At 42.4% G+C, this 25,773-nt stretch overlaps 1 protein-coding gene across 1 annotated transcript in view; it reads right to left on the reverse strand.

Annotated features, from left to right (window-relative positions):
• MTUS2 (microtubule associated scaffold protein 2) overlaps positions 1-25,773 on the reverse strand; it is a 301,278-nt gene that overhangs the window by 102,561 nt on the left and 172,944 nt on the right. The window contains exon 6 of the mRNA XM_069467395.1: positions 12,090-12,301. Coding sequence (XP_069323496.1) covers positions 12,090-12,301 — 212 coding nt within the window. The remainder of the gene's footprint in view (positions 1-12,089; positions 12,302-25,773) is intronic.

Below are 25,773 nucleotides of genomic sequence, written 5' to 3' on the forward strand. Positions count from 1 at the left end.
TGAATTCCCTCCTCTAGGACTCAGCCAGAGGCAGGTGCAAAACAGATGACTGCTGAAATCTTAAAATTCTTCTGGAACACTCTTCCCCCTTCCTAGCTTGGATCATTTCCATCTAACTGAGGCTGAAAGGGAGGCTGTAGATTCATTTCTGTCCTTTTCAAATCTTTTCCTATCTCTCAGCCTGTTCAGTGTGAAGCTGAGAACAGGAGTCCTTGCTGAGCTCTGGGGCCACTGCAGTGGGGAGGTGCCTGTGTGTCTGCAGCCCACATCAGAGAGGCAGGAGCAAAGCAGGGAATGCTCTGAAGACCACTGGCCACAACTCAACACTGCACGCACTAGCCTGCTGCAGATGCACCTGTTCCCACAAAGAAGTGAGAACCCCGCCCTACCAAACACAAATATTTTTGCCATTCCTGTAAATTTCAAGTGAACAAGATGCAAAGGACGATATAGAAAATGACCACATGAATTGTAATCTCTTTTTTAAAATTTATTTTAAAAAGTAACATACTGTAACACTGACTTTGTGGGGTACTTTTTTGTACGTGTGACTATTTTGTGTACAGTTCTATACATTTTAAAATGTGTACAGATGCGTGTAAATACCAACCTAATCAGAATGCAGAACAGCTTCATCACTCCAGAAAACTCCCTTTGCTCACCCTCTCCCCATCTCTAACCCCTGTCATCTACTAATCTGTTCTATGTCGCTATAGTTTCTGTCTCGTAAAATGTCATGTAAATGGAACCAGACAGTATGTAACCTTCTGAGACTGGCTTCTTCCACTCAGCATAATGTCTTTAAGAATCATCCAAGCTGTTATGTGTATCCACAGCTCATTCTTGTTAATGTCTGCAGAGATAATCCCTCTTTCATTTCTGATGCTGGCAATTTTGTCTTTTTCTTTCTTTGTCGGTCTTACAATAGGTTTATCAATTTTATTGACCATTTCAAAGAACCAGCTTTTAGTTTCATTGATTTTCTCTATTATTTTTATGTTTTAAATTTCATTAATGTCTCCTCCTATGTTTATTTCCTTTATTCTACCTGCTGTGGGTTTATTTTATTTTCCTTTTTCTACTTTCTTCAGGTAGAAGCGTAGGTTATTGATTTGAGACCTGTCTTCTTTTCTGTGTATTTAATGCTAGACATAGCCTCCTAAGCACTACGTTAGCCATATTCCACAAATTTTAATATGTCATGTTTTCCTTTTCCTTCAGTTCAAAATATTTTCTAATTTTCCTTGAGACTTCCTCCTTGACCCATGGTTTACTTAGAAGTGTGTTATTTAACATTCAAGTGTTTAAAGATTTTCCTGTTACCTTTCTCTTATTGATTTATATTTAACTTCAGGGTTAGACAACATACTTTGTATAATTTCAATTCTTTTCACTTTGTTAGCTTTATGACCCACAAGATGGTCTATTGTGTCAAATGTTCCATGCACACTTGAAAAGAATGTGCATTCTGCTGTTGTTGAGAGGAGTATTTTATAAACATCAATAAGATCCTTTTGGTTGATGGTGTTATTTAGTTCTTCTGTATCCTTGCTAATTTTCTGTCTACTGCTTCTGTTCATTACTGAGAGAGGGATGTTGAAATTTCCAAGCATGATTTTGGATTCATCTATTTCTCTTTTCAGTTCTCTGAGTTTTTGCTTGATGTACTTTAAAGGTCTAGGTAGATGCAAACACATTTAGGATTGTTATGTCTGCTTGGTGAATGCACACTTTCCTCATTTTGTAATATTCTTGTTTATCCCTGGTATTTATTTTGCTTTGAAATCTACTTCTGCTCACATTAATATAGTCATTCCAGTTTATTTTTGATTTGTGGTTCCATATTATATCCTGTTAGCATGGTGTATCTTTCTCCATTCTTTTACTTCTGAGTCTTTATATTCAAATTGGTTTTTCTTTTGAATAACATACAGTTGGATTTTATCTTAGTTGATTTTCTGTTGCTATAACAGAACACCACAGACTGGTTAATTTATAAAGAAAAGATGTTTATTTGGCTCACAGTTCTGGAGGCTGGGAAGTCCAAGAGCATGGCATTGGCATCTGGTGAAGGTCATTCCGTGGCAGAAGGTGGAAAGCAGGAGTGAGTGCATAAGACAGAGAGACAGGTAGGGGCCCAAATTATCCTTTTATCAAGAACCCACTCCTGCAATAATGGCATTAATCCTTTCATGAGGGTGGAGCCTAATTACCTTCTCTCTCTCTCTCTCTCTCTCTTTCTCTCTTATTCAGAGACAGAGTCTCCAGCTATGCCAACCAGGCTAGAGTGCAGTGGCTATTCATAGGCATGATAATGGCACACTATGGCCTTGAACTCCTGGGTTCAAAGGATCTTCCCTGCCTCAGCCTCCCAAGTAGCTGGGACTACAGGCGTGGGCCACGGTGCCCAGTCTAACCACCTCTTAAAGACCCCACCTCTTAATACTGTCACAATGGCAATTAAGTTTCCAGTACATGAAACTTTGGGGGATACATTCAAACCACAGTAGATTTTAAAAAAAATCATTTCTGACTATCTCTGTCTTTTAATTGAGGTTGTTTAGACCACTCACATTGAAAGTGATTATTGGTACAGTTGGATTAATATTGTAATTATTTTCTATTTGTTGCATTTGTTCTTAGTTTCTCTTTTCCCTTTTTCATCTTCCTTCATGCTTTTAAAATAAATTTAGAATTCTGGCTCTGAGTTTCTTTCAAACTGAAACAAAAATTGGAGAAATACTATTGAAGAAGAATTTGAGAAATAATATCACCTCCTATATATTTTGCCAGTTCAGTGCTTACAAAACGTCTTTGTTTTTAAGAGAACACTGTCACATAATAGGGTTTCACTATTCGGGATTTTAAAGGTTTTTCTGTTCTTGGGAGGGCAGAAGTGATGGGTTTTCAGTCTCTCTAGGGACTGAATTACAGATACAGATCACTTTGACTGTTAGGTTTGTGCAATATGTAGCTGCTTTTTATGAATTATTTCATAGGCAACCTGCGAGCAGCGTACCACATAAATCTTACTCCCACCGTCTTAGTAATTTGATTGTCAGGAATCAAATGAAAAATGAAAGCAGCTGTGTTTTTAATAGTAAACCTAGTTTCAGTTAAGTTTGTGGAATAGGCATGTCTGTAGCTCACACTTTAGTGAACAAGGGGGAGATGGGGAGCACTTGCTTTTCCTAAAATTCCCTGGAATTTACGGTAATTTTGCAGTTCTTCACTCAGCGCGCAGATTTGCATTTCCACACGATGTCCTGTAGATGGCGCCGTTGCCACGCCTCACAGGTCAGGACGCTCGCCTCGCCGTGGGCGGGAGGGAGGCGACGTCGCTAAGCCGTCTGATGGGGCGGGACCAGGGGAATCTGGTTGACCTCACCTCTTTACAGATACTCCTCTCGAACTGCCAAACTCTACGGTACTTCCTCATTCTGTATTGTCCCCACCCACTGTCTGGTACCTGGAATTGTAAACCACTCTCACGTTCCAGAGGTCCCTCCAGGCCTGGCTTCTGTGAGGTGGGGTCCCCCTTTCCGGCAACCTCCCACCCCCTGCCTCCCTCCCTGCTCCCGCGGGGTGGCGCACCCTCGTCTTCACTCCTCTGCGCACGCTCTCCTGTCACCCTTTCGTGTCACCTCCCAGTGACTCCAGCTTTGCCTCTCTATAGCCCCCCTATCCTCTCCTGACATCTAGACCCGTGTTTAAGTCCCTTGCGGAGACCCCAGCAGCATGAAGCAGAAAGAATTGTGCAAATCAACAAAGGGGGGCTGCACAGGATCTGGAGAGATGCAGGATGGTAGGAAGCATAAGCTGAATTAATTTTTTGAATTTTTTTTTTACTGATATGTATTTGTGCATATTTATGGGGTTCATGTCATATTTTGATACATGCATAGAACGTGTAATGATCGAGCCAGGGTATTTAGGAGATCCACCACCTCGAACATTTATCACTTCTTTGTGTTGGGAACATTTCAACTCTTCTAGCCATTTTGAAAGATAACAATATATTGATGTTAACTCTAGTCACCTTACTGGGCTATCGAACATTAGAACTTATTCTATCTAACTGTATGCATGAACCGAATTAATTTAAGAGAATCAGCAATTCAGAGCCATCTCAAAATTCCTGGAAAGGATGGGAGACACATAGGATACCCCCAGAAAGTGGGATGAGGTTCCAGACTATTTTTCCTGAATCTCAAAGGGATGGATGATACCTGAGTTAGAAGCATATTTGGCGGGGGGTGGGGGGGTGGGGGGGTGTATGGCCATCCCTCAGGGCCCTTGGTGCTGCTTTATGAAGGGGCCCTGATGCACAGGTTCTCTGATGCATAAAATGTACAGTTCCAGAGATTTCTTAAAGGGGACTGATGAACCCAAACATTTCTGAGCTACATACACATGTAATTCCTAAGTTCTTAGCACAGTTTTGTGATTTCCATGTGGGGATCCTTTATCATCCAGGACATCTTGAACCTGCCAAGCCCCTGGCAACCCACTGAGCTGTCAGGCTCACAGCTGGGTCCTCAAGCTCTGTCTCTGCACTCTCTTTTCCATCACACCCTGGGTCCCCAGCCCTTCTCACCCCTTGCCTGGATTATCGTTCCTGTAGCAGGGTCTCCTATCTGTTTTCTCTGCCTGGAGTTTTCTTCCTACCATCCATCTCACACCCTGCTACCACAAGAATTTTCCTACAACACAGCTGACAACACTTTAGTGTTCCATCCAAAACTCCTCTGCCTCCAAGAGAGGCCCCTTTCTTCACTTTGCTAGTCAATGCCCAAAGCTCTTCCACCACATCCCCCGCCATGGTCAGTCCTACACCCCAAGCTTCAGGCAAACTCGACTCTTCACCCTCCGCAAGAGGTCCTTCCCTGCTCATGTTCCTGCTGCCTGGAAGGCCATTCCTCCACCTCTGCCTGCTGACATCTCATGTACTCTCTCAGGCTCTCAGTTCACAAGCCTCCTCCCCCCTACAGGGTCCCCAAGTCCCCCTGTGGGCGGCGTGGATCCCCATCCCATTCCACTCTGCGCCCCAGTGATTTGAGTGAGTGTCTCTTCTCTGGAATTGGAAGGCAGGGGCCAAGACTTAGTTCTCATGTCCTCCCCTTAGCGAGTGGGTGTTGAGTTAAACTAAATGACTAAGTGGACCGTTACCTATCTCAGGACTCAGAGATGACTCAGAGTGTGTGTGTATTGAGGAGGAGGATGGATGGGAACACATGGAGGAAGGCTCATGTAGTAACTCACTACGGGTAGTGAGGTGCATTCTAGTCCCACACAGAAAGGCACAGCAAAGCCACCAGGTCCCTTATACCTGCTGGAAACCAGACACCAAAAGAGGGCAAGGAGAGGGCTCAGCCTTTCCCTGAGAGCTATCTGTCTGTCTCTCTTTGTACTGGTGGCGTCCCCAAGAAGTTGTAGGAACTAATAATCTCCTTAGGAATGGACTCATGTCTTAGATGTTCCACAGAAGTTTGTCATTTAAATGATTCTCCCAAAGAGAATAATCTAACTTCTATTTTCAAAACTGTGATCTTCACATAGCAGGTATGCTTAAACTGGGCAATGCAGGCCACCAGGCATACCCCGCCACCTGAGGAAGAGCTGAGAATTCTCTGGGATGTAAATGATAACATTGCCTCACAGAGTTAGAGGAACTGAGTTAAACCACAGACCCAGGGCCTGAGACTTCTCTCTGGTCTTAAGCCTGAAGTTGGACCATTAGTAATTCCATTTTATAGAAAAACGGAAGTTGGACCGTGAATAACCCCATTATATAGAAAAACTGAGGTCTAGGAAAGTTAATAAACCCAGCTCTCACAGGAAAGAGGTTTTGAGGCTGGGGCAACCATATCTCATCTCCTTAGGCAGTAATTATTTTTAAAAAATTATCATTCCTTCGGTTTGTTTATATTTGGAGGGAAGTTCACAGCAGTTAATTTATTTTAAAATAAGTTTCCAAGGACATTTAAATAGAGACTTTGCTATCTGTCAGAGCCCGAAATAATAGAAAATTATTCTATTCTAAAGTACAACCCAATACATCCCAAACCTTTTACGGACGTATATGATGAAATAAGAGTGGCCATGGCCATGGGGAGGGGCCATAGAAGGTCGGGTGGCATAGCCAGGTGACATGCAATGCCCACTCCGCTCTGCGGCTGTCTGGCCTGCAAGGAAGACTACACTGAATTCTGTATCCCAGAATATCTAAAGGACATGCACTTTTACTACAGACCAGTTTTAACCAACTGCTTGCCAGGGGAAAGCCTGCAGGCCGCCTTTCCAAAGGAGAAAGTGAAACCCATCTTTCTTCTCGCAATGCATCCTCTGCCTTCAAAGGGGTGTCATTTAATTTTAAAAAATAAACCATTGATGACAAAGCATAAGAAAGATGATCTGAATGGGGGCAATTAGTTTTTACCTTAGTCAAGTATCTATTTTTATCTTATTGCACCTTATTATAAAATTTATATTATCATTAATAAAGCTGGGTTTTACTAAGTTCTAGTATCTAGGATCTTCCATAAATATTGACACTTTGCAAATTTTGAGTTTTATTTTCTACCAACCATGATGTTTTGAATTATTGACACCCCAGGCCAGCGATTCTTATTACTTTAAAGAGCTGCTTGGCATAGCTGGGGGAATTCTATCCTTTGATATTGGGAATATTTTGATTTTGGGAGTTGTGCTAAGAAGTTCCTTAAGCTAGAGTCCTAAGAATAAAAGCAAATGCTCACAGTTCTTCCAGCAAAGCACTGTGGGGGCATTTCCTTTGTGACACATAACATTCTTTCAGAACGACAATCATTGGAACCATTAATTTACCTTGAATTGACCACTTTGCGAACATTCCCACCATGTTATACACTGAATAACTGTCAGAAATGCCAACCTAAGTGCTCACGTTTTCTATAGGCCTTTAGTTATTCAAGATAAAGTTAAGGGAAGAGAAGATAATTACAGGGCATTGTTTATAAGGGGGAGAGATGCAAAATGCTATTTATAAATGGCCATTTTTTGTATTTAGGGAGCAACAAAGAGTTTACTGTTTTCAATTCTGATCAGGTGTAATTACTGCTCTGAGAGCTCCAGTCAGTGGGAAAATCTCTGAAATACAAAGTCCCTTGGCTGGTGGACGTAATGGCTTCTCTTCTCCTTTTGGGGATGTGTTCATCTTGAATTTAAAATCTGAATGCATTAAATGGCTAAAGCAAGCAAGCATTTGTTTTCCAAAGGATTCCACCTCTGCCTCTTCTCTCCTTCCCTATAGCACGTGCCCTGCCCTGACCCAAGAGCTGACCCAGGTGCTGTGGCGCATTAAGGATGGGCCAGGGCCGGCCTCCCTGTGAGGAGCTTGCAGTGAACAGCCCTTGGGCACACCGAAAGCCCGACTGCAGCCTTGCACAGCGTATCCATGTGGCAAAAACAGTTGTACCCCCTTCACATTTTGAAATTCAGAAAATGATATAAAAAATTAAAAATAAAAACACACAACCAGTTCTCCAGCACCTAGACCTCTAGTCATAAGCCATTAACTCACTTTACCAAAAGACAAAGATGGTGAAGGGGAAGCCACTGAGCAGACAGCAGGCTCCGGGCCCCTGCCCAGTGCGATTTTCGTTCCTCCCCTCCCCACTCCCCGCTCCGCTCTCCTGCGGGCTCTGCCAAGGCTCCTTCCCATTTGCAATAATCAGGTTTCACCTGAGCATGTAGAGGTTTTCTTATGGCAACAGATTACACACCACCTCAGGTCATTTTCCCTTAGCATGCTGAATAAATGTTTGACTCTTAGATTATTGTTTCACCTGTTTTGCCATTGTTTTTGCCTTTTAACTACATCAAAAGCACCTTGAGGGGTGGGGGAGGGAGAGGCAGCATCATACCATAGTGGAAACACGGGGGTGTTGGATGCAGACTGGACTGAATTTGTATCTTGGCCCCATCATGTTCTAATTATGTTGACCTCAGAGAGCTACACAATTTCCCTGAGCCTCAGTTTCCCCAAATGGCACACGAGGATAATATCTACACCAGTTACGGTTGTTGTGAGGGTTAAAATAATGTATGTAAAGTGCCCAGCACATCATAGATGGTCCACAAACGAGAGCTCTGTTGTTACTCAGAATCTACTTTTTACTTTTTTGAATCCTCCCAGGACTCTTCTATATGGCAGAGGAAGGGCTGATAAGGATCCTCTGCTAACACGAGTGAACTGAAGTTAAGAGGTTGAAGTAGAGATATATAAAATATATTTAAAAATGTAACCCTAACTAACAACAGTAACAAAACATAGATAAAGTGAATATGGCAGAATGTTAATAAGGGTTAAATACAGATGATGGGTATTTGGGTGTTAGTCTTTCTACTCTCCTGTATTTTTAAAAAAATTTTGTAATAAAAGGTCAAATAGTAAAAGCTAAAAAATATGTATACTTTGAGAAGGAGGTTGATACATTATTAATTTTTTGTTAATATTAAGCTTAGAAAGTCCACAAATGCTTGACATACTAATTTTCATGTCTTTTATGCCTAAACTAGTAATAAATAAAACCATTATATCATTCAGAAAGTTAATGATAAAAATGACAAGAATAGACATGAAAAAATATTGACTAAGTATAATAAATCTATTAACAATAAAATGAAAATAAATACACCCTCGTGTATAAAGCTTGGCGCTGCGAGGCAAGGCTCACCGCGTCCTACTGCAGGACGGTGGAAAGGATCATTTCATGAATTAGCCACCAGGGGACGCCAAATAGCAGCACGCTCAGGAACCAGAGAGGGAGAAAGATGACAACTTGACCCTGCCTGAGAAGCGCGAGTCCCGGAGAGTCACACTCATCGCTACACCACCTGGAGGTCTGGGACCACGGATTTCAGCAGATCTGTTTGGCCTGTGGTGAGGAACATGCCTTGCCGAGCTGCCTGGAGCCAGTGCAAGCATGATGCGGCTGTTGGCACCTAAACACGTGGCAGCTTAGAGTCCCTGGACGCTGCGCTGAGGCTGTGTCAGAGCTGACAACTTTCACAGCCGCTCTGCTCGGAGCTGTAAAGCCCAGGGCAGAAAAGGAAGATTCTTATCTGGACTTCTAATTCCTTTTCTCTAGTGATGAGACCTACTTCCAACGTGTACTTGATGGCATGAGCACATCCAGGAAAAGAATATATAGGAATGACTGAAGAACGAGACTAGAAAATTATCCCTATTCTGAAGGACCCTCCAGGCCAAACTCTTTATAGACATATAGAATGAAATAAGCGTGGCTTGGACTGTGTTTTCACTTTATACATCTCATATACATCTTACCTCGCTTGAGAGTGAAATCCTGGAGGTAGGTCTTGTATTTCTTTGTATTTAAAAAAGGATGTTTTAGGATTTGTTCCAAGTGCCTTCGCCCATTCATTCGCTACACTCTCACCATAACCACGTGAAGACTTACTGTGAATCCTACTTGAAATGGAGGAAACCGAGACTCAAAGGTGACTGGTCAGACAGAGGTGACTCGGCCTGGCCTCGGGGGAGACCCACCGAGGGCAAGGGTGTTATTCCTACTGCTGCTGGTGACAAGGAGCACAGAGGGGTGGGACTCGCTCAAGACCTCGCCCTGGGCGGAGGCAGAGATGGGCTGACTCTCAGCTAGCACCGTGCCCTCTCTCCACCACACCCTGCTTTGCAGACGGATATGCTGCAGTGTATTCCTCTAGGGACAGAATTCTGGCAGGGTCTCTAACCAGAAGAGCAGAGGGAGCCTGCATTTCCAGGCTGGCTATGTAGGTCATGCTTCCGCATAGCTGGCATGCTTAGCTCTGACCATTTCTCACACAACAAGAGTGCATGGATTTCCCACAAGAGTGACACAGGGAAGGAACCTCAGGTTCTCCAGCCCTGGTCACATCAGAGGGCTCCATCACTGGACGTGCCAAGGCCACTTTGCCTTTATTTTCCCAGGGGCTCCACCCCACGTGTTAGCTCCTGGTCTAATTTGGTATTACCAGCAAACCCTCAAAGCCATCGTCTTAAGCCACGTGGCACACACGACAGCCTGCATAGGAGTTGCTGAGTATGTTCAATGAGAGACTTAAGACATTTTTTTATTCTATTTTTTCTCTTGTGGTTTACCAGGAAAGAATGAGTAGAGATCAAAAACGCAGAGAAAAGAACACATCGTGTGGGAGGTGAAATGCCGTGGTCATTTTAGCGGCCTGTTTAGAGTTGCTGGCTGTGATTTACTGAAAAGAAAATGAAATTCATGCCCACCATCCATCTTGCTGAAATGTCACGCCAAGTGCAGCTGTCGTCATAGGGAGATCCAGTGGAGATGCCTACAAATCACCCGCTGGCCCTTGCTGGCCCTTGCTGGTCCCTGATTAAGAGTCATGTGCATGCTGGCAAAGAAAAGCTCATGGTCTATGGGCCAACAAGGAATTTTCCTGGATCATGGAAAGGCATAACTATGGGCAACTGACCCTTAATTTTGGCACCGTAACTCTCTCCGCTGCCAGGGTGCCCTAAGTGCAGTCTGAAAGCTCCAATTTGTGAAACACAACACATATTATTTATATGACATATCAATGTCTGCTGCTGCATCCACGCACATACAACCTTTATCCAGGCTTTGTGATGACTTTGTGAATTATGCCTGAAGGAAGAATCCTAGCGTGGGCAGGGTAACTATCTCAACGTGATCACCAAACTTCTGTGAATAACCCCGTTTTCGTCAGTGGCAAACATGCACCCAGCTGACAGACAAAACACATTCCCTCCTCTTCTAATAACAAACCTGCTCTGTCTTTACCATGGTCAGGCCTCTTTGGCACCTTAAAGATGTGTTTATCACTTTCATTCTTACAGGGGTAGGTATACAGCCATTTTGGTTGCTCAAAGTTGATGCCAACACTATTAGACCAGAAAGGAAGGTATGACATTCACATTGGCCATTTTCTGCTGGTGTTAAAATTTTGGTTGGGGAGGAGGCTGAAACTGTTGGTAAGACTGAAATTTCAGAGCTATCTATTCATCTTGTCATTTATTACAACAACAAATTGATAAACGGCTCCTTTTGCTGAAAGCTTTGAGCAGAAAAGATAAGAACAAGCATGAGCAGCTCAGATTTATACTGGAGGGAAGGGGAGGTGGAGGGCTTTGTAAAGGCCAAGGCGTCCTCCACACTCAAAGGTTCAGATGATAAATAAAGGAAGAAGTCAGCAGATATGGGGCCATATACATTCTTTTGTTTTTCTTTTTTAAATTAGCCAGACATTTAGTTAGTCCACTTTCTTATTTGGAGAGCATTTAGACAGCATTTTTACTTGCTCCCATTTACAGATAGCAGAAGGTCCATATATGAACCCCCCAACGTGCATTCATAATATTTAAATCTCTAAGTTAAATGCTCATTTTTTTCCTTCAAGACACCTTGGCTTCTTCAAGGTCAAGCACAAATGCACTTGGACCCCAGGTTTCGGCCAGTCTCTGTGCCCTGGGGAGGGGTGGGGAGCTTCAGTGCTTGGATGCCCCACGGGCCCCAGACATTTGCTGAGAAGAAACCAACCCTTCCTGCATTTTCAGGAAAACCGAGGGGGCAGGGAAGACCCCTGCCCTACTGGATGCTGCTCTGAGAGCGGTGAGCACGGCCCCGAGGCGTCCCAGGCCTGCCACGGTCCATTTCCCACCAACAGCCGCAGGGGACTGTACCATGGCCCTGCCTCCCTTCCATCTGAAATGAGCCGGAATGTCAGAATCTGACCGTCTCACCTCAAAAACATGCTCCACTTTCTTAAAAAAATGTTCATATCTATCATAGTCTTTTCTTTTTTAGATAATTTTCTCTTTTGGAATGGAGGTTACGAATCATCCTTCCCAGACTAATTTTTTCACACTGTAAGGCTAAATGTGGCTCCCCAAACACGATAGGACTGCAGGTTTTGTCGGACCTTCTGAAAATCTAAACTCTGATCAGTAGGCAAAACCCAAACGGAAACGCACCCACGCACACACACAGAGCCATCACCACCCTCTGCCCACAACCCCGGAGCCCCTGGACAGTCCCCAAACGCGGCCTCACCTTTCCAAAGAAATGCTGGGCGGCCACGGCGAGGGCGTCGAAGCCGCGCGCGGCCCTGCCCAGCTCGGCGCGCGCCTGGCCCAGCTGCCGCGCCTGCCGCTCGCAGCGCTCCTTCAGCCGCTGCACCAGCTGCCGCTCCGCCTCGCGGGCCGGCGCCTCGGGCCTGGGCGCCAAGCCATTCCGGGCCGCCGCGCTCCGCTGCTTCGGGTAGCCTGTAAGAAACACAGTCCGGTTACCCGCGAGAAAACACCCGGCGCGAAGGCGACGACGGCCTCTTTTCAGCAAGAGCAAGCGGCGGAGAAGGAATTGCCCGGGATTTGTCATTTTTTAAGAATTGAAAAGAAGCACCAGGCAGGGACTAAAGTTATTTGCTCCAGTTATGGGGTTCCAGGAGCGAGGTTTCGTGCTTGGAAAAAGAGTAACAGACAAAATCGCCAAATTCCTTCCAGCTGCTGCTGTTTCTTCTAGGCCTGCTTGGAGAGACTGAAGCGGTTCTCTTGCTTTTTTGTCTTGTTTTGTTTTCCTTAGAGGGGTTACTCTTTGAAGGTGTCTAATGGAAATAAGCGAATAATCCAGACTTACAATAACGCAGTGACCTTGTGCTTGGGCACCAGAGAGCAACGCCTCGGGTCCCTTTCCCGCTTTAGACCCCGTCCAATGTCTGGTCCAAGTGACAGCCGATCACCTCTGCTGCAGCGATTCCTGACTTTAAATTCCTACTGCACCAATGTCCTGCCAAGGTCCCTCCAACGTATTCCCCCGATGTGACTTCGTGCCACCTCCATGGCCGGAGGTCAGTCCAAGCCATCCCCACCGCTCGCCCTCCGAGGGGACGCGCTCGGGCTCTCGGTCCGCCGCGCCGCAGCCAGACCGGCAGGTGCACGCGCGGGACACTTCGCGCCCCTCCAGTTGCTTTCTACTGCAGTGACAAGCAAGCACACTCCTGACCACGGCCCACAAAGCCCTCTGCCATCCGGCCCCTGACAGGCAAACATGAGGCCATGTGGGTCCCCAGAAGAAGGGACAGGGAGCTCCACCTGGGGCTGGCAAGGGGAGGTTAAGGAGAGGTGACTTTTAGGTTGAAGCCTAAGGAGGAAAGGAAAAACAGCAGGGAGGAAGGCACTCCATCATGGGCAAAGGCCCCGGGCGAGCAAGCGTCGTCCTCAGGACCACGGTCACTCCACAGGAGGCGCAGGCAGACCCACACCCAGGGGCCGCTGGAGAACCCCCGCGGTTGACAATGGATTTACGTTCAAAAGGCGTGTTGTTTCCTCGCTCAGGTAGGTCACCCTCCTAGAGGATGTGACCCGGACACCGACCAGCACGCTCATAAATCAACTTTAATATTTCAAATGTTCTTCCTTCCTCTCGTTTTTCCCCCCTCTCCAAAATATCCGGGGCAACATATAAAACAAACGCGAAAACAGTAGCCTCTTCAGCACCTGCTAGGCAGAGACACGGCAGAGTAAGGGGCTTGGGAATACACAAGCAGCCTCATCTCTTAAAGGGAAAACCGTAAATTGTTCTAAATGCTCCTGATTGTTAATTTAATGGTAACATGTCAATTTTAATTAAACTCTCCTCCCCTTAAAAAGTCATCAGAGATTGTGATGTGACCTCACATATGGTATATCTTAAATTATTATGACTTAATGGAATAGCAGAATGTGAAATTATTGCTTGTTAGAAACTGTCTTTATGATAGCAGAGTACATAATATTCCAGAAAATTCACTTGCATGTTGTAGACAAAGCAATCTTAATATGTATTTCATCTCAACATTCTCAATACTGAAAACAGCAAAACAGACATGACTACCAACAAAACCCCACCAATAAAAGGTGAGAGATTTTACTGCCTGCATTAAACTCTAAGACACAGAATACGACCTAAGGCAGATGTTTGCTTATAATCACTGTTTGCCATTTTATTGTTGTGGCTGGTGATTTTGTAAAACAGTCCAGTGCTTTAATTGATATGTTGGGGTGCCAGGTGCCTGCCACCGTTACAACACAAGGCACTTCTTTTAGAAATCCAAAGGAAATAATTGAACCTACTTCCAGCTCACTGAATTAAAGCTAATTGTAATCTATGGTATATAAAGTCACCTCTGAGCTTGTGGACATTAGTAAGCACTCCCGTTGTCGTGTATTTTTAGCCATCAGATTTATTTCTGGGTGGGATGGCTCCCGGGACCTACCACCTTTAATATCATCATCATCAGGTTAGAAATTATACTCAATAGAAAATGGACAATATAAAAGAGTTCAGTGAAATCCGATTCTTGCACTTACTTTGATGTTGGTGTCATTATTATATTGCTTTTACTCACACTCTCAAAACTCCAGTGGTCTACTGAACAACAGTACACTCACATCTCTACTCCTAGGGCCCCCAAACAACTAGCCCTCCGAGCTAAGACAGAGGGTCCCCCGCAAATATTAACTTTTGGGATCAACACACCAAGCGAAAGTTTAGCTGCTTTGTGACACCAAACTACCTTATGGAGCCAACCCTGGTTTGGGACTCGGGGTACTCAGTCACTGCCGCAGCACAGACCAAGGCTCAGGCCCCAGTGCTGAGACCTTAGGGAGGAAAGGCTGAGAAACAAGGGTGGTTGTGAGCTCTCTATTGCTTTTACTCGAAAAGGGTCCTGACATTTTCTAAATACCTCAAAATTAACTTTGCCCGGGACTAATAATCATTTTATTGTCAGTGGCAGTCTTTGGTCTACATTAAAGATAGTATTGTTCCTTGTGCTGTCAATCTTTGTCACTGCTCCCACAGTTGACTCCCTGAAGTATTGTCTGTCACCTCCTTTCCTGTCCACCCACGTGTCACACAGTCCCCAGGGTGGCGCACATGGATCACAGCCCAGGCTCATACGCCACCTCGGAGACGGAGAGCTTATGGTGGATGAAGATCACTGACACAGCCAGCGTCACCTGCTTCAGAACAGGTGTTTACTTTTGCTTTCTTCTCTCAAGAGCCAGCACATAGTGCAGCTAAAATGCTAACATGCTTATGAAGTGTGGGGTTAATGGGACAATTTGAGGACAAACTTCTGGAGGGCAGTGGTCACATGGAGCTCACAGAGCACATGGTGGGCACAGGGGGGAGAAGTGGTGGTGGTGACCCCACCCCCGACCTCTTCCACCCTTATTTCTTGGGAAGATCCCCCATAGGCTTTAAATGAAGGGCATGCCATGTCCCCGAAGACACTTCCAGATGCTGGCATAGTTTGTTATCACCTCCTTCTCTGTCCCTTGCAGTATTTCTATTGCTTCTGGGTGGTCTGAGGTTCAAGGCAGCAAAGCAGGCAGGCATGCCCCTGACCTTTCTGTGCAGGCAGCCAGACCCTACTTCTCTGGGTTTGGTCTCTTCCCAAACAAGCAACGCTCTGGTCTCCTACAGTGTCTTTCTGATTTCCACCCAGCTGAACTAGGAAAGAGATATTAGTGAATAGAGATCTTTAACACAGGGCTTATCGATGGTTTCAGAGTCTTTAAATATAGTGAAAATAGAGTAGAATTACCAGTTTTTTTACTAACTGGCCCTAGTACACGTCCCACCTATTAATGAGTCTCATCCTCAATGCACCTCTTCTGTATGAAATATATGAGCAGAAATACCTAGACCAGTGCCTTGCCATGACCCACAGACAAAGTGATTCCATATGCATGCTTCAAGTCATGTGGTTTGCGGGGACTAAAATTTTTGATGACTTTTATTGAGCACTTACTCTGTGAATGAGACTGTGCAAGGCATGGTGGGGAGTACAAAGGAACCAGGCCCCATCCTTTCCCTCAGGCGAGCCACTGTCCAGAAGGGGCCACCCTGGGTCTGGACCTTGGTCTTCTGATGCCTCACCCAAGGCTCTTGTCACTTAAGTACATCACTGAACCACTCCCCAACATCTCTATCTGATCTCACAGGCTTGGGGCATACTCTAAATCGAGAACACTCTCCTGCTATCTAAATTTTGCCCCAGAGAAATTTCTTTTTAGCCATCCTACTGTCCACACAACTCTGGTTAGGGGCACATAGAACCCATGCTGATCCTGGTGGCAACTGGCAACTCAGAGCCCTCTAGGATAAAGCCAGTAACCTTACATTATCACAAAGGTGAATGCAGACAGTTTGCGTGCAAAGGCTGAGTGTTGCGTGCAAAGGCTGAGCACTGGAGAGGACACAGCCCTTGGAAATGGAAAGAAAATATTAAAAATTCATCTGTAGCCATCCAGTTACTACCCAGAGGATTGTAATGGATGAAAAAGCTTGGTTTAATTTTAAAGTTGGAAAGCTTAACTGACACAGAAACAAACAGTGCTGGAACCTGCATATTTGTAACATCAGAGATGGCCCATGACCTTCACAGGGTAAGCAGGCAGGGAAATAATGACAGGGTGGGACTGCGGTAGCTTCCCACTTTAAGGAAATGCACTTGATGAGTTTGGTCAACATCCTAACAGACAGCAGGGCACCCCAGGGAGCACTGGGCCGAGTTCTTTGTGGACTTGCACAGGGTTTATTTTTATTAAACCGATCTAAATTTATTTCGAAAATTTTGCCCAGCGGCACCCTGTTTTCCTGTGTAGCATTGGCAGTTGTTTGCTTGGGTTGGTTAGTGGTGAGGAAAGGCAAAGAGCAGACAGCATGCGGTTGGCGATTTCCGTCCAGCCAGTCGTAAGTGTGGGAGGGGGAAGGAACTGCAAAATCGGCCAACACTCAGGTGTACATTAGTCAGTGAGCAAGTGACGGGTTACACCTTGTAGAAAGGAGAGGCTTATATTTCCCACCCCCAGAAGGAAGCAGATTCCTTTCTACTTTGAAGTACAGAAGAACAGATAAAACATGAAGTTAAAATCAGGGTTTCCGAATAATACAGTAAAAACTTTGTTATATAATCTACTCTTTAGACAAAATAAATATTGGCATAAAATAGTCTCATCTTCAGGGAACTTATTATTATGTACAAGAAGTACAGGTGCTACTTATCAAGGTAAATCTGAACCTCTCCTTCCTCCAAGGGTGAGAAATAGTGGCTTAGCAGTGTTAGAGCAATTGCCAAATTTTTACATTAAAAAATATACCTATTTCTGGCCAAGCTGGAATAAGTGAGATCAGACTTACTTTCTCACCTGAAACTAGCAAAAAAAAAAAAAAAAAAGAGGTCAAATTATATGAGACAGGCTTTCAAGACACTGAAAGTTAGGCAGTGAAGCACAGTAATCCCGAGAGTGGGAAAACAAGTGGGGTGAGCCTACAGCTGCTTCAGCTTACTGCCTGAAGTGACTTTCCAGGCTGTGGTGCAGGTAATCAGGCGACTCAGGTAGAGACTGGAGGTTTACTTGATTGGGAAAATGGAGCTGGGGGCTCAGGGAGGTCGGGGGTTAGAGTTTACAAGGCAGGGCACCCAAGAGGGTTGAGCTCCACAGAGAGAATGCCGAAGCTCTGAAGAGGCCCCTTGAATTTCCAGGCAAGTTCTGATCAGTGCATACCTGTGAAGAAAGCACCTCAGGCTGGGGAAAGAAGCCTGTAAAGGATTAGAGAGACAATCTTTAGAGTCCACAGAAGGCCAGAAATAGTTCCTGTTTCCCTCAGCCGGAGTGGCACACCTTCTCATTCAGTGGGCATCAGGGAGAGTACTTGGAAGGGTTCTGCCTCATTAGGATGGTACAATTAGCCTGAGCCTAATTGCCGATCAGTCTGCCCAATAAAGCCAAAAAGCACAACCCAGGATGATCAGATTCTCTTTGAGTAGCACGACTTTATCCAAGAATATTATAGAAATAAAATATTATAGAAATAAAAATATATCCAATACTAAAAAACGAAAAATTCACAATGTCCAGCATCTAAAAAAATTCTCTAGCATGCAAAGAAGCAGGGATATACAGCCCATAATGAGGCGAAAATGCAATCATTTGAAACTGACCAAGAAATGACACAGAATCACTAGGCAGGGACATTAAAACAGCTATTATAACTATAGTTCATAAGTTCAAGAAGCTAGAGGAATAATTAACATATCGAAAAAGATAAAAAGACCTCAATAAAAATTCTAGAGAGAAACACTCCAATGTCTGAGATGAAAAATACACTGGGTGCAACTAGGAGTAAATTAGACGTCGCATAAGGAGAAACAACCCTTAGCATCCACAGAAGTTCAGAAATAGTGACACAGATTTTCATAGCAGCATTATTGATAGTAGACAAAAAGTGGAAACAACCCAGGTGTCTGTCGACTAATGCATGGATAAACAAAATTTGTTATATTCGTACAACAGAGTATTACTCCTTCTTAAAAAGGAGTAAAATACTGATTCATGCTATAACACAGGTGAGCCTTTGAAACATTGTGGTAAGTGAAAGAAAAGGTCTCGTATTGTATGATTGCATTTATATGAAGTTTCCAGAGTAGGCAAATCCATAACACAAAAAGTAGACTAGTGGTTTCCAGGGACTTGGTGGAAGGCACTCACTAGAGGGAATGATTGCTAATGGGTATGGGGTTTCTTTGTGGGGTGATAAAAGTATTCTGCAATTAATGGTGAGGGTTGCACAATCTTGTGAATATACTAAAAACCACTGAAATGTACACTTTAAAAAAGGTGAATTGTATGGTATGTGAAGTATAGCTCAACTAATAAAAAAAAGACTCAATAAGGATATCTTGATAGGCCCATTTGAACATGGGGAAATTTTACTGTCATTTTATCAAAACTCCAGTGCCAAATAGCTGCATCAGAATATCCTGTGACCCTTTAAAATATGGTCTCTGGTATCAAGAAGGCTGGAGCCATGGAAGGGTAAGAGCTCTGATGCTCAGATGTTTTACATACATCATCACTCTTCTTCATCTTAACCTTGTAGCATGGATATAATTGCTATTTTACAGAAGAAGAAACTGAGGGTCAGAGAAGTTATATAATTTTCCCAAGGTCACACATCATCCAGTGAATCAGGATTTGAACTCAGTTTGGTCTATTTGTGGCCAAAACAACCTGGAAATGTTTAGAAGGTGCAGGGGAAACGTTTCTGGTAAATGCAGCTAGGAACAAACATTTGCAGGTGTAAGAAAAGAACTGGCAGAGAGAGATGACACAGAATTGAGGGAAGGAAACCGTTTCAGGAAAAAGGGAGGGATCAATAATGTCAAATGCCACAGCGATAAGATAAGGAACAGGACATATCTATTAAGACTTAATGAGCAAGAAGTCACTAGTGGCCTTTGCAAGAGCAGGGTCAGTGGAATGGTGGGGGTGGCAGCTAGACTGCAGTGGGTAGAGGAGTGATTTATAAGCAAAGGGACAGAGACAGGGAACATGGACAATTCTTTCCCAATCCAGGCTGTACAGACAGGGAGAGAGATGTGTCAGACATATAAGGGTCAGGGCAGTTTGTTGTTCTGGCTTGTTTTGTTCTAGGATGAGAGAGATGACAGAAAATATAGCCCGTGCCATGATTCAATTTACAGACAAGCAGGGGAGAGAAGTACCCCTCAAATTTACCACCCAGAAATCCTCTCCTAGGCCAGATGTCATTTGAAGGGCCACAGCCTGATGTAGGTGCTAACTGTTCCAATTGATGTTTGATATTCAGTAATCTGAAAAAAGAAGAACCACCACCAAAAAGGAATGAAGGAAGCAATGATCATTGGAAGTAGAAAAACTGTACCTCCCAGATCTCTCTATCTTGGTTATGTGACATTTCCAGATTGCCATTCTTTAGAGCTAGCTTGAAATCCACCTGTGGCAGGCAAAGTTCTAAGCTGCCCCTTCGTGTACATACCCTGCTGCTATGGACTGAATGCTTGTGCCCCCTCAAAATTTATGTATTGAAGCCCTAATCCCCAATGTGATGGCGTTTGGAAGCAGAGTCTTTGGGAAATGATTAGGTCATGAGTGAGGAGCCCTCATGAATAGGATTAGTGCCCTTGTAAGAAGAGACATGGGAGAGATACTCTCTCTCCCTCATGTGAGGATATAGCAAGAAGGCATCCATCTGCAAACAAGAAAGAGGGCCCTCCAGAAACCAAATCAGCTAGCAAAACTGTGAGAAATAAATTTCTGTTATTTAAGCTACCCATTCTATGGTATTTGTTATAGCAGCCCGAGCTGACTAACACACCTGCATAATGACCTTGAGTGTGAGTGGAACCCATGAGAAAGACTGGATATCACTCTCATTAATATGTTATATAGCAAGAGGAAGACTATCCTGGGTGAGCCTGACCTAATCAGGTAAGCTCACTAAAAGGAGAGTTTTCTCCAGCTGGTCACAGAATGGGAAGTTAGAAATTTGAAGCTAGAGAAGGATTCAATAGACAGTTATTGCTTTGAAGATAGGGGGGGTCACATGGCAAGGAATATGGGTGGCCCTATAAGCTGAAGGTGGTCCCTGACTGATATCCATCAAGGAAATAAGGACTTCAATGGTGGAACCACATGAGCTGAATTCTACCGACAACCCGAATGACTTTGAAAGCAGATATTTCTTCTCCAGAGCCTCCAAGAACTCAGCCTGGCTGACATCTTGATTTTAGCCTTGCAATACTTTGGGCAGAGAACACAAGTTAAGCCATACCTGGATGTCTCACCTATAGAACTGTGAGTTAATAAATAAATATTATTTTTAAAAACTAAAAGGGAAAGGAAAAGATTAGCAAGAGAAACTATCCAAAATGAAACAAAGAGAAAAAAAAAAAACTCAAAGAAACGAACAGAATATCAGTTTGTACAGGAGCTGTGGGACAATGTCAAGTGGTCTAATGTATACATAATGGAAGTCCCTTAAGAGGAGTGAAAATTTTTGAAGAAACATGGGCAAAAATATTCCAAATGTGATGAAAACGTATGAAAGCAAACCCAAGAATCTCAACAAAACTAAAGCACAAAAAAGAAATGAAACTACACCAAGGCATATTGTAATAAAATTGCTCAAAATCAGTGATAAAGAGAACATATTTAAAGAAACCAGAGGGAAAGAAGACACAGTATGTACAAAGAACCAAATATAAGAATAACAGATTTTTCACTGGAAACCATTCAAGCTAGGAGACAGTGGAATAACATTTAAAAACATTTAAAGAAAAAAATGTCAATTGGATTCTGAACAAAGCAAAATTATCTATCAAAAATGAGGGTGAACAAAAACTGAAAATCATCACCAGCAAACCTCCACCAGAAGAAATGTTAAATGAAGTCCTTCAGACAGAAGAAAATGATACCAGATAGAAATATGGATCTACACAAAGGAATAAAGTCCTAAAAATGACAACTAAACAAGTAACTCTAACAGATTTTTTTCTTATTTAAATATCTTTTAAGAAAACTGAGTGTTGATAATCAACAATAATAACAATGTAGTATGGGTTCATAATATACGTAGAAGAAAAATGTTTGACAATAGTAGCCCAAATGCCAGGAGGAAAGAGACGGAAGTATACTATTGTAAGATTCTTATACCATATGTGAAGTGATATAGTATCACTTAAAGCTAGAATGTTAAAAGTTAAAGATGTATATTACTAACCCTAAAACAACTACTAAAATAACACAAAACAAGATGTAGACAGCTAATATTTGAACAAAGGAGATAAATGGAATCATGAAACACTACTCAATGCAAAAGAAGGCAGTAAAAGAGGGAGAGGAGAAAAAAGACTATGTGAGTTAAATATAAAATATAGCAAGATGGTAGATTTAATCCCAATTAAATTAGTAATAATAGCAAATGTATATCAAAGGCATAGAGTTCAGACTGGATGAAAATTCAAGACCCAATTATATGCTGCCCATAAGAAACTTAAAGAGACAAATAGATGAAAAGGTGAAGTATGAAAAGAGATTATACCATGCTGAACCTAATAGGAAATGGAGTGGCTCTATTAATAATGAGTAAAAATTTCAGGGAAAAGACTATTACCAGGGATAAAGAGAGTCGTTTCATAATGATAAAGTGGTCAATTCATCAAAATGGTAAACTAAACATTTATGTATGTGATAGCAGAACTTCAAAATATAGGAAAGAAATGCTGATAGAATTAAAAGGAGAAACAGACAAGTCCACAATTATAGTCTGAGATTTCAAGCCCTCTCTCAGCTACTGATAGCACATGTAGACAGAAAATCAGTAAGAGCATAGAATACTTGAACAATGCTATCAAACCAACTTGACCTGTGACATTTATAGAACACGCCACATAGGAACAGCAGAATAGACATTGTTTTTAAGTATGCATGAAACATTTACCAAGATAGACCCTGTTGTGGGTCATAAAACAAGTCTCAATACATTTAAAAGGATTCAAGTCATCTATGACATAGTAAGAAATATATATTTCATCTTTGCCCCCAATTCCTGACACTGATTTCCAAAAACTCTTGTAATTTCTTGTGATATGGGCATTTGGAGAATCCTTTGTTCTCATATTTGGTTTTGACTCCAGTTCCTGACACAGAGCTCCTAAATGCCTTAGAATCCCCTGGGTGATAGAAGCAACTTTAGCTATAAAGAGAGACTCTTGGTGGCTCCTGGATAGCTTCAGGATGGGGGCTGGTCACCAGAAAGATAAAGCCATGATTAGAAGCTTGGAACTTGCAGCCTCCCCTCTCCTTATCCTCTGGGGAAGGGAGAAGGGCTGGAGACTGAGTTAATAATCAGTCATGCCTATGTGATGAAGCTTCATGAAAATGTCCTTAGACTATGAGGTTTGAAGAGCTTCTGGGTTGGTGAATGCATCCATGTGTTGAGAGGGTGGCACACACCAATTCTGTGGGGACAGAAACTCCTGCGCTCAGGACCCTTCTGGACCTCACCCTATGTACTTCTTCATCTGGCCATTCATCTATGTCCTTTATCATATTATTTATAATAAACTGGTAAACATAAGTAAAATGTTTCCTTGACTTTTCTGAGCTGTTAAGAGTAAATTATCCAACCTGAGGAGGTGGTTATGGGAACCCCCAATTTATAGGCAAGTCAGACAAGTGTGGGTAACTTGAGCACCTACTACCTGCAACTGCCACCTGAAGGGGAGGACAGTCTTGTGAGATTGAGCCCTCAACCTGTGGGATCTGTGCCAGCTCTGGGTAGTTAGCATTAGAATTGAGTCAAACTGTAGGACACCCAATTGGTGTCTAAAGAGAATGGGATAATTTCTTGGTGTGGAAAAGCCACACATTTGGTATCAGAAGTGTTATATGTAGAGGAATAAGGTTTTCTTTTATCATCCAAGGTATGTTTTCCAACCACAATGAAATTATAAATTAGAAATCAATAATAGATAGATCTCAAAATATATGCAAACTACACACTTCTAAGCAATCATGGGTAAAAGAATAAATCAAAAAGAGAAATTTGAAAATAGTTTGAACTCAGTTTAGATGAATACTCAATATATCAAAGTTTGTGGGTTGTAACTTAAGTAGTACACAGAGGGAAATTTATTGTACTAAACATACAGTTTAGAAAAGCAGAAAGACCTCAAAGTAATGATATCAGTTTAACTATTAAACCTAGTGTAAGCAGAAGAAAAGAAATAACAGTAAAAATAGAAATCAGTTTCTTATCTTTATGCAAAAAAGGAAAGAAAAGTTCAAACCACACCTCACACTATATATAAAAATTAACTCAAGTGGATCATACACTTGAATGTAAAACCTACAACTTTAGATCTTTTAGAAGAAAATGAAGGATAAATCTTTATGACTTTGGATTATGCAATTTTTTTAAGATAATAGGGTCTATAAAAGAAAAAAGTTATAAATTGGACTTCATTAAAATTAATAACATCTACTCTTCAAAAGATACTTTTAGAAGAATGCAAAACAAGCCCCAGACTGTGGGGGAAAATTGCATATCACATAGTTTACAGAACAGTTATATCTAGAATACATAAAAACTCAAAATTCCATAATAAGAAAACAAGCCAACTAAAAATTGGGAAAAGTTTGGAACATACATTTTATCAAAGAACGTATACAGTTATCAAATAAACACATAGAAAGATGTTCAACATCATAACATCATTAGTTATTAGGGAAAGGCAAATTAAAACCACATGAGATATTGTAACACACCCATTAGAATGTCTATAATTAAAAAGCCTGATCATACCAAGTGGTTGGCAAGGATGTGGAGGAACTGGAACTCCCATACACTACTGTTGGGAATGTAAAACAGTACAACCACTTTGGAAAACAAGTTTGGCATATTTTGAAGAAGTTAAACATATAGCTACCATATGACCTGGCCATTGCATTCTTAGATATTTACCCAAGAGAAATGAAAGCAGATGTCCACAGCAAGATTTGTACAAATGTGCATAGCAGTTACTTATAACAGCCAAATCCTAGTGGGGAAAAACACCAAATTTCCATCAACAGGTAAATGGATAAATTGTGGTACCCACACAATGGATTTCTATTCACCAATAAAAAGGAATGGACTATTGCCACATGAATGGATCTCAAAATAACTATGCTGAGTGAAAGAAGCTGGCAAAAATAGTGTACATATGATTCCATTTACATAAAACTTTAGAAAATACAAACTAATCTACAGTGACAGAACAGGTCAGTGTTTGTTCAGGGAAAGGGGTGGGTATATGGAAGGGTAGGCAGGTGGGATTACCAAGGGGCCCCAGGAAACACAGGATGTGTGTGTTACTGCTTGCAGTGATGGTTTCACCCGTATGTACAAAACTTACCAACTTACCATTTTGACACTTTAAATATGGGTAGTTTAGTATTTTTTAATTATTCCACAATAGAGATGTTTCACAACTCTAGTACCACAAACTTACCTTTGTTTAGTACTTTTTTGGTATAAATATTTCCATCCTTTTACTTTCAAATTTTTAATATCCTTATATTTTGGGCATATACTTTGAAATAGTCTAAAGCTAGACTTTATAGCATACAACATGACTTAAATACTTTTTGACTGTTCGACAAATGAATGCAGTCTGGTAATCTAAATCTTTAACTTAGTCTAGAGAGTTTAATTCACATATATTCATTATGACATATTTGAGCTCATTTCTTATTTTATTTAACTCATACCTTATTTTATTTTTTCAATTTCTCCCATCTCCCTCCCTCCCTCCTTCCTTTCTGCATTTTTCCTCTCTCCCCGTCTTGCCAGCCTTTGTACTGATTGAATTTTTAACCCCTCCTCCTTCCAACTTTCTCCACTCTACTGGTTCAGAACTATATACTGTATTTTATTGGTTATCTTAGAAATGTTAACAAATATTTTAACTTAACAAAGTCTAAAATTACACAACATTTTTACTCTCTTCTTCTAGAATGTAGGGACCTTATTCATGGTGGTTTGTTTCCTTGCATGTATAACGATTTCACATTTTATTCGGCTAAGTGGCCACAAGTACAACAGCATTTTAAATTATATTTTCAGAGCACAGTGGTAGCGTGGATGCAGCTCTTAAATTGCAACAGGGCAAGACTTGCGGTTACAGGTTCCTAAGGGAGGGCTGTTCCCCTCCCCTGGTGCTTCAGAGCAGAAGCTGCAATCGGCCAGTCTCCTGTAGAGAGAGTTTGTTTTTTTCTGCCCAGTTCATCCAGTGAGGCTGTTGCCCTTCAGAAATTCTAGACTTATGTAGGGTCCTCATATCTGATCTCCAACCCTATTTAAGTACCAGACTTTGTCTCCTGAC

This window comes from Eulemur rufifrons, chromosome 4 (genome assembly GCF_041146395.1).
Source record: "Eulemur rufifrons isolate Redbay chromosome 4, OSU_ERuf_1, whole genome shotgun sequence".
NCBI lineage: Eukaryota > Metazoa > Chordata > Mammalia > Primates > Lemuridae > Eulemur > Eulemur rufifrons.